At 44.6% G+C, this 10,337-nt stretch overlaps 1 protein-coding gene across 1 annotated transcript in view; it reads left to right on the forward strand.

The window, feature by feature from the left end:
* LOC105903250 (protein diaphanous homolog 1) overlaps positions 1 to 7,700 on the forward strand; it is a 115,832-nt gene extending 108,132 nt beyond the window's left edge. Inside the window, 2 exon segments of the mRNA XM_031587588.2 lie at positions 2,478 to 2,521; positions 4,731 to 7,700. Coding sequence (XP_031443448.1) covers positions 2,478 to 2,521; positions 4,731 to 4,760 — 74 coding nt within the window. The 3' untranslated portion in view covers positions 4,761 to 7,700.
* Positions 7,701 to 10,337: the final 2,637 nt, after the last annotated feature.

Here is a 10,337-nt window from a genome sequence, read left to right on the forward strand (position 1 = left end):
CACACACACACACACACACACACACACACAGACAGAAAGAGATTCACACTATGAACCAGGCAGGTCATTTCAGCTCACAGACACAAGCTTTGTCAACTATAATATACAGTATCTTCCCAATACTCAAACTGGCATTTCTACAAAATAAACACTATATTGGAGCCACTCTATCTACATCACACTCTGGAGTAGATCGTTCTTATTTCACCCGCTCTCTCTCTCGTTTCTTCCTCTCGCACTTTTATGAGTTCAGAAAAACAAAACATAACAACCAAAAAAAAAAAAAAAAAAACACAGATCATGTTAGTCCTTGTGGTATAGCCGTATTTGCTCAATCAGGGTTTCATGTTCTTCAGTTACATGCAATATTTACTCAAAATGTACCCATATATACGCAACCCTACACACACACAGAAAAAAACGTACATATTAACTGAGCCTCTTAACGCTAAAGAATTCTGTCAGTGCATGGGCCAGGACACGCCCCCTGCTACCCCAGCCGAAAAGAGCTTTGGCAGCCCCCTCTCCCCCACAGCTAGTGGTCACCCACACATACACACACACACAGCTGCTGTGAGAAATGAATAGAATAGTGTGCCAGCGTTCTGCCTCTAGAGGTCGCTAGCCACTTCAGTTTATTGCATATGAGTGTGTGTGTGTGTGTGTGTGTGTGTTGAGTCAGAGTCCCCATCACACACACCCAGCTTCCTGTGTGTGGGTGAATGTCTGCCCTTGAGCTGTGACTTCATCCAGTGTCCAGTTGGTCAGCATCTTTCCATTGGGTGGAAGTACTTCCTTTCAGTCAGTCAGTCAGTCAGACACACACACACACACACACACACACACACACACACACACACCACACACACACAGGTTTTGCATGCACTGCTCCATTCTATCACTCTGTCACTGAAAGAACGAAAGAACAGACTTCTTTCTTGGTCTCCATTTCTGTCTCTCACTGTCTGTTTCACACAAACACACACACATGCCGCACGCATACACACACAAACTCTTGCACACAGCAGAGCGTGTAATTACTGATTCCCCACAGCGCTTTAGTTGTCTATGGCCAATAATAGGGAGCAGATGATCTGCTCTGCCCTTCTTCCTTCCCTCCCTTTCTCTCTCTCTCTCTCTCTCTCTCTCTCTCTCTCTCTCTTAATATGATGCACATGTTTAGAGCCTTTGTTTGGTGGTAGATACAGTCTGGTCCAGACAGCACACTTCCTGACTTGACAACCCCACCCCCGTGAACCTGTAGATTGGGTTAGCCATGTGCCCGCGTTAGCTCTGTTAGCATGCTAACTGACACAGAGTGAGTGATCAATATGTTTCCCACGAAAATAAACCTCAGCCTGAAGCTACTGTACTCTCTCATGCACGCACACATCGAGTCAGCCGGTGGTCTGACCAGAATCCTAAAGTATGGTTACGTGATTGAGATCTATACTGCTGTCTATTTTTAGCCACTGTCAGACACGCTAGGTGAATTCAGAACGCAGTATGCTTATGTATACTTATTGTATTCTTATGTATACTTATTGTGAACCAAATGTCATCAGTTTGTGTTGGACTCCTCTCTTATGACTTTGAATGAAGGCATTGACCAGGTGCATATATTTAGGTGAAACTTGTATTAAAGGTATATTCAAATTGAAATGATGTACACGTTGCATCAGTCGCATATTTGTAGGGTGTGAAGTGTGGCAGTTCCAAATATAACAAATATATCTATTACTGTTTGATTTGAGTTTCCCGTTGCCCGCTGTAATTTACAAAGGAAATGAGAGAGAGAGAGAGAGAGAGAGAGAGAGAGAGAGAGAGAGAGAGAGAGAGAGAGAGAGAGAGAGAGAGAGAGAGAGAGAGAGAGAGAGAGAGAGAGAGAGAGAGAGAGAGAGAGAGAGAGAGAGAGAGAGAGAGAGAGAGAGAGAGAGAGTTCAGCGTCTCTCTTTGAAGCTGTTTCTTCCCAGTCTCTTTTGTGGGACACATTTTCTGTTGTTACTCCTATGTGGGTCATTTACGTAACACACAATTAACGTAAAAGTGTGTCAGTAGAGAAGTGTGTGTGTGTCGTGAACCAGAAGGGTGAGGCGCTAATTAAGTTTTCTCTCTCTCTCTCTCGCTCTCTCTCTCCCCCTCCCCCGTCTTTGGGTTGGGTTTAGTCCCTCAGTCCCGAACTACTGATAGGAGAAGCTTAGGGGAAGAGCACACAGTTCCGACCTCTGACCTTTCCCCTAGCGAATCCTCATCTGCATTTCCTTCTGCTTCCATTTCAGTTGACGGATGATGTGACCTTTTTAACATGACTAGAGTCACATGCAGCTGTGTGCTGCTCTAATGTATTTGTGTGTGCACTCCCACACCCATGTGACATGCCCTCTTATCAGACACACACCTATGTACACATATACACAAGTAGACACACACACACACACACACACACACCCTAACGGATTTTTGCTCCCCCCTTACAGACTCGGTGCTTTCCTTGTCGGAGCTCATCTTGGACACCTGCTCGGTAACGTGTGTGTGTTCTTGGTGTGAAGTGCCAAACTGCATGGATCGTTATAGGTTGTCTTTGTCAAGGGAACCATGTGCCCTGATGTTATCGGGGGCAGCTTGTGTGTGTGTGTGTGTGTGTGTGTGAGAGAGAGAGAGATTCGGCTGCATTCATGGTTCCCTGTGCATTGGTTGTACTGGCCTTGTGTGCATGTGTGAAGAAGCCTGTGGACCTCAGGCAGCCATTCAGTTTGTGCTGAACTGAATGCCAGGTGTGAATTTGAGCCCAGAATCTAACACGGAATGGACCTATTGCTCAAATCACAGACTATACTCACTCACTTTCTCTCATCCAGCCTTTTTTTCCCCACACACACACATACACACACCACACACACACACACAGAAGAACATACTCACTCGTCAATCACAAGAATTGCTGTTTAGCTTTGTAGACAGAAGTAGTATCATAGTTATGTTTTATCAGACATGACAAGTCAGATTCAGAACAAATCAATTGCCTCAATTTAGAGTGAGGTCATTAGATCACTCAAATGTAAAAAATAAATAAAAATAAAATAATAATAATAAAAAGTCCATCACACCTGTTATTTCTATACAGCGTCCCACTGCTTTATACATGTATTACTTACTACACTATACTGTACCAGGCCACTAGTTCAGACACGATTTCCCTTCTCCTTCCTTATACACTCAGACATAGGGGTTTGGGCCCTTCTCCTTATTCACTCAGACATAGGGGTTTGGGCCCTTCTCCTTATTCACTCAGACATAGGGGTTTGGGCCCTTCTCCTTCCTTATACACTCAGACATAGGGGTTTGGGACCTTCTCCTTATTCACTCAGACATAGGGGTTTAGGGGGTTTTGTTGAATTGTTTTTCTTTACTTTGGGTTTTGTTTTTCGATGTTTTGCTCAAATGTGAAATTCTGCCATTAAATCCCTCCCCTTGGTTGTCTCTATGACAGTAAAATCAGATCTAAATCTGGCATTAGTCGTGTAATTAATCAGGAAACAGATCATGCCCCAGAGCCTGCAGAGGGACTCCTGACAGATAGCTGCCCTATTGTTTGTGTGCAAATCCATGTTGGTCACATAACATAAAAGCACTCGGTGGCCCTCTTTTAGATTTAAAGATCAGTGCAGATTAGTGCTTTAGTGTATGTACTTTTGTGTTTCTGTGTGTGTGTTAGGATGAGTAGGGGAATAACACACCACCATGTCGCTACAGGTTGATTTAAATGCAACACACAATTTCTCACTGACCTACATTACCGGGTCCAAGATGGCTGCCACCGCACAGCTGTCCGCCCACACAAGAGTAAGGGAGGGGGGGGGGGGGGGGGGGGGGCTAGATGACATGGGGAACACTGTAGGAATAAAGGCGACGGTGAGCGAGGGAGGATGCATTAACAGGGGAGGGAGGGATGACTGGGAGAAAGATTGAAAGATGTTTTTTTTTGTGTGGGCAGAGATGTGGAGGGGAAATGGTGTAAGGAGAGCAGGTAGGAGAAGAAAAGGATGACGGCAAGATCCTCAGGGTGCAATTAGTCACATTCCATCTCCCCTCTTTGCATTCTTCTCCTTCTTCATTTCCCTCACTCCATCCATCTCTCCGCCTCCTCCTTCCAGTCCCCTTCCCCCTGCTTCTCCACTGGCTGTTCCTCTCCTTCTCCGTCTTTCTCCCCATCTTAAAATAGTCTGTTTATCCAGAATACTCTGACATATTTACAAAGTTGCACAGATTCACGCTCCCTCGCTAAGCCCTTCTCTGTCATGCTTAAGGTTTTGAAACATACAGGGGCGGGCGGCTGGGCGTGTGTGTGTGTGCGTGTATTAAAGCATGCGTATGCCGTGTGTATGCCGTGGCGTGCTGACCTCCTGTTTTTTCACTCACTGTTGGCCAGAACTGGTGCCTCTGAGCTGGACTGCGCATCCTCAGATCTGTCCGTGGTTGGATGGATTCATTAACCCTTGACCTTTGACTCTTGACCTCGCCCGGTGGCCATTACTCTTATTTAGTGCCTGTATTTGTCATGGCATACGGGAACTTTAACATATGTATGCTACTGCAACCAGCATTGATAGAGTGTTCTGAGATAATGAACATCTCTCTCTCCTACTCTCTCTCTCTCTCTCTACTCTCTCTCTCTCTCTCTCTCTCTCTCTCTCTCTCTCTCTCTCTCTCTTTTTTTTTTTTTCTCTCAGCTGGCCGGAGAGGAGGCGGCCATCCATTGACGAACATGCTAGCCAAAGAGCTGTTGCAGGAAGAGACCACACCCAAAAAGAAAGAGGCGGCGTCTAAGGAGCCCTTGTCGGAGGCGGAGTCACTAGAGAACCTGTTAGAGGAGGCGCCCTCCCGATCCCATTAGTGTCGGTTCCCCCCCCACCACCCTAACTCTCCAGAACCAGAACCAGGACCCGTGAACAGAATGGACTTCCTGCAGAGGCCACAAAATGGACTGAGGGGTTGGGTTTCTGAACTGAACACACCTCCCTGTAGCATGCTGGCTTTGCGATTGGCTGCATTTCTCACTGGGGGCGGAGCTCTCCCTGCCCAAGCCACTTAAAGCACTGCCCCTCTTTCTTTGATCACGCAGTCATCCCCTGTCCTCCATTCTCTATCTTCTTTACTTTTTTATCATCTTCTTCTTTAATATCACTCTCTTGTCACATGCCTCTGCCTGCTTCCTGTTGCTCTCTGTGCTGTCCCCCAGAAGGGCATCATGGGAAAATCCAAAGATGTGCTCAAACAGGACCTGTCGGAATTTTGATGGTGATTCCCAATCTGCAGCTGCCAACTTCTTCATCTGAGATTCTGCCGGATCTGGGCGACCAGCTCGAATCATTCAGACGCTTGGGGATTTTTCTTGTTGTTTTTTTTTTTGTTTGTTTGTTTAACATAGCGCTTCTGCAAACACATTTTTGAAAATGTAAAAAAAAAATATGATTGGTTCATGATACATAAGTGTGTGTGTGTGTGTGTGTGAGAGAGAATTTAAACAGTTATATATTACATGTCTGTGTGTACACATATTCAAGTGCCAATTCTGAGGGAGGGATTATGAAACTGCACATTTCAGTAAGCACATTGTCCAATGAGAGCGTGCTAATGGAGGAAAGGCACCCAATCACAAACCTCCTTTTTTTGCGGTTAATGTTCCTGTTTTTGCTGGCCTGCACTCGGGTGATGCTTATGTTGGGTGGTGTTTATTAGGTGTAGACTTCTGGTCTGGTACCTGAACACATATTTGCTTTTTTTTTCTTGTGTTCTTCTGTGTGCTTCTGTCTCTTTTCTTCATCTGGAACCGTCTGCTGCTGATTGTGTTTCTAAATATAGAATGCCTCTGATCACGAATGACACCATAGTTATTCAGCCCTAGCCCTGTGTGTGTGTGTGTGTGTGTCTGGGTGTGCGTGCACGAGTGTGTGTGTGTGTGTGTGTCTGGGTGGGTGGGATGGTTGTGTACATTTATGCTCTGGCCCTATAATTACTTTGCTGCCTCCACTGTCATAAATACTGTGTGTTGTGTGTTGCTGAGGTTTGTGTATATGTGTGTGTATTTTTGTGAGAGTGATCGAGTGTATGTACAGTATGTGTGTGGTAGCGTGTTTGTCTTATCTGTCATAAACATTACGCTTTACACCCAGTGCTCTGATCTTTCTACTGAGTGAGCTGTTCACTGGAGGACTGGCCAAAACTGCTGAAAGACATGCCTGCCGCACTGTGTGTGTGTGTGTGTGTGTGTGTGTGTGTGTGTGTGTGTGTGTGTGTGTGTGTGTGTGTGTGTGTGTGTGTGTGTGTGTGTGTGTGTGTGTGTGTGTGATTTGTCTGTCACATTCTATTAGACCAATCAAAAGAGAGAAAGGCCATAGTTGCCCATGTTATTTTGTAATGTTTTGTGTTTTATTTTGTGTTTGTGCATTTTCTTTCTGGTACCAGAAACGTGCTTTTTTGCATACTTAACCTTAACCATATAATTCACAACACCGTGTGTACTCCTTGTGCATACTTACCTTAACCATATCATTCACGACACCATGTCCTTCTTGTGCAGGAATCTATGTGGCATACAGTCCATGAATCAAGCACCATCGTGTTTGGATCCCCAGTGTGTCTTCGCATCTTAATCCACCTCAGTCACCAAAACAGATTCCATCCGTATTAGTCTTTTAAAGCACTGGTTCCAGGACTGATGCTGTTAAAAAGCTGACCTCTGATCAGTTACTTGCTTTGAAATGCTTGATTTGACTCTTCGTGTTGCCCCTGAAAGTTATAACGAGATCAGGAGCTCACCTCACAGTTTACTATTGCCATCCCCATCATGGTTGCAGCAAGGGACTGCTTTTTGTGTAAGCCACCAGAAGCATGTTTTTTGTGACGCACAGTTTGTATATTCAGGACTCAAAATGGCTGTCAACATCCCAGAGCTTCCTTGAAATCACATCTTCCAGGATGACTGACTCGAGTCATGCCGAAATATAACAAACATCCACTCTTGCTGGACAGCACAGAAATGCCACAAGCACCGAATCATGGCATGGCTGCGCTGCGATGCATTCAGTGGGCCAGCAGCACAGACAGGATATGAGGAGAGTTTTCTAAGGAACAAAGCCAGCTTGTGGTGGTAGGACTGCATAGTCCTCCTACAGAGAGTCAGTTTAAATTCAGTTCAAAGTGGGGTTTGTTGCCAAGTGGTTTTGCACATTGCTGTGTGTCTGTGCAAGCCACCAAGCAAGAAGCAAAACATTATGGCAAAATTGTCAATGTCAAAGTATTATATATGTATATATATATATATATATATACTGTAGTTTGCAGACCATTCCTTCAGAGAACGCTTGAAGTGATCTGCTGTTTTTGTTTCTCTGAAGTGAATGTGTTGCTGGAAGAGGATGGAGAAGAAAAATGTCACTGGAGTAAAATAAAACCAGGCTTTGTTTTTTTGGCAATTGTTACTTTTTCATTTTTCTTTTCTTTTTTTTTAATAAAAAGGACACTTGATTTTCTACGTGTATTTTTATTCTTGATTGCGTTTTAATGTGAATGCGTTGAGATTGTTTAAGAGGGATTACGTGGCGAGGTGTATACATTAAGTCATGTGTTAAGGACTTCATTGTAGAGACTGTTTGTTGCTCCAGCTTGCATTAAAAGCACCATCAGTAAATTTACAGCTCTTTGGCCTATGTGTGTAAATGTTTTTTTGCCAGCCAGTGATGGCCTATCATTTTGTTTTAGCTGTGTGTGTGTGAGTGAGAGACATAGAGATATTTGAAAGTGTCCTCAGTAAGATCTTCTCATTTTATTTGTTTGTGTGCATATTTCTGGTAGCCCGTTATTTATTTATTTAGGTTTTTTTAGTGTGTGTTTGTGTGATTTCTGATACAGCGCTTGGGGTCCCAGGCCAGAGGAAATTCCACATCAGAGCTGCATTTCTCGGCGCTCCGAAGGGAGAAGGAAACCTTATCCATGAAATTAGACAGCCAAATCTCATGACCAACTGCTAACCCTCCCCCCCACACACTCACGTATGAAATACTGACACCACCCACACTCTTACACTCCTAATGTCTTTCCCGCACATACCTGTGTTGTGTGTGTGTGTGTGTGTGTGTGTGCGGGGAGAGCTGGTTGCTGGAGGAAAGGCTGTTTTTGTGGCCTGTTCTGCTGGCCTGCCATTTCTAATCCCTCAGTATTCGCTCTCTTTCCACCAGCTGCTGCCAAAGTTCCAGAGAGAGAGAGAGAGAGCGCGAGAGATGCAGAACATCCTGTTATAAAGATTGCAGAAGTCTCTCTTGCTCTCCCTCCTCTCTTTTTCTCCCTTCTGTCTCTCAGTGTAGCAGGAAAAACAGGAATGGGGTTACATTTGTTTTGAAAGCGGTCCCACTTCAGCTCAACGGCCATGGAACTCATTTGGCTAAGAATAGAATTTGGTGCATCATTTTATAGTTCTACTTTGTGAGTTACGAAGCATATGCCTTCCATATCCAGTCAGGGAGATAACCAATGAGTGTGTGTGTGTGTGTGTGTGTGTGTGTGTGAGCACACACTCTACAGAACATGGCATGCTAGCCTATGACTCATCCCTTTGAAGATGTTCAACTTATTTCTGTTATGCTCATATTCTTTGATGTGAGTGACTGGTCTCTGTACTTTGAGGTTATAGCTCCTCAATCATTGTTCTATGAAATGGTCTGTCTTCCATTTCTGTAAGTGAAAACTGACACAAAAACTATCACACACTGCCAAGGAAATCTAAATCTGCTACAGTATACTCACTTATATATGTTGGGAATGGCAGTTATGCTCCTGTTTGTGAGCGTTGTCATGGAGAGCAAATGGAGAGTGTGTTTTGGGCTGGTGCAGGGTGTGTGTGTGGCTTTGGGAGTTTTACCCTGGAGTAGGATAATATTGTTAGAGGTTTGTCTATGGGTGTGTTTTACTGGATTTGTGTTATGGGGTAAAGTTTGCTGTTTGTGGTGTTGGGAGAGATGCTTTGTCTTTGTGTTCCATGAATATGTCTATAATTTAGAAGATGTACTTAGTAGCCTTTTATCTTAGACTTTGGTTGTGTGTGTAAAGCTTAAATTGAGTTATCCTTTATCCTCTGAAATGTCAGATGTAGGATATCAAACAGCATTCCTGTCATACACTAATCACCCTCTGCTCTGTGAGTGTGTGTGTGTCTGTCTGTGAATGTGAATGTGTGAGGTGTGAGACTCCATGTACATGTGCTTGCCCCCTCAGTCAGCTAATTACCCTTGGCCCCCACTACTTTTCCAAGTGTGTGTGCAAACACAGTGATAGGCCTAGGCAGTGATCATGTGTGTGATTATGAGTGTGTGTGCATGCATGTGATTATGAGTGTGTGTGTGTGTGTGTGTGTGTGTGTGTGTGTGTGTGTGTGTGTTTATTAGTGGGTGTGCACACTTTGGGGGCTCAGGCACCACCCCTGGATCAAGAGTTTGACCTCTGACCTCATGCAGGAGTCTGTAAAGCAACAGTTGGTCTCCATTCCTCCATTAAAACTTAAAACTCAACCACCTCCGCCCCCCATTCTCACACCTCAGTCAAACACAAAGGGGAAAAGAAAAGAAAATGATAGATGAATTAATTAATTATAAAGGACATAAATATGTTCATCAACATTTAAAGTTGTTAGTGAATGCTTTTTTATTCAGCGGCAATGTTGCTGTATTTAGGATGATGTGTGGGCTGTTCGCTTTTTTACTGGGCTATTGTTAACAATTAAAGTGCTGGAGTTACAGGCATGGTGAAATCACATTTAGCACACAATTTACTTTATCTGGAAAGTAAGTTTTCAGCTAGTTTTAGGGTCAGATTATTTTCCCTTTGTCTCTCTCATGCCTTTTTGTCTTTTTTCTCATGCTCTTTCTCTCCCTCTCTCCTGCTCCCTCCCTTCATCTCTCCCTGCCCCCTGCCCCCTCCCCCTTCACTCTATCTCCTTCTCCAGGCATCATTAATTCAGTCTCTTTCTCCCTGCCATTATGAGGCTGTTTGTGGAGAATGAGCTCAAAGCATGGTGCATAATTGGCCCGATCGTGGCCGGGCGACACAATGACATCCGCATTGATACAGTAATGAGCCCTGGGAGGCGGCCGACCAATGGCTGCACAGAGCCGTGGTTCTCAGGCCAGCTGATTGGCTGGCAGCGTGTCCCTGCGGTCTCCAGGTAGCCGGCTGAACATCGGCGAGCATTCACACACTCCAACACACACACACACATACATACATACATACTCGCTCAGTGTGGTAGGTCTGGTCTCTGCTTTCCACTCATCAAGAGTGAGAGA

This window comes from Clupea harengus, chromosome 20 (genome assembly GCF_900700415.2).
Source record: "Clupea harengus chromosome 20, Ch_v2.0.2, whole genome shotgun sequence".
Taxonomy (NCBI): Eukaryota; Metazoa; Chordata; class Actinopteri; order Clupeiformes; family Clupeidae; genus Clupea; species Clupea harengus.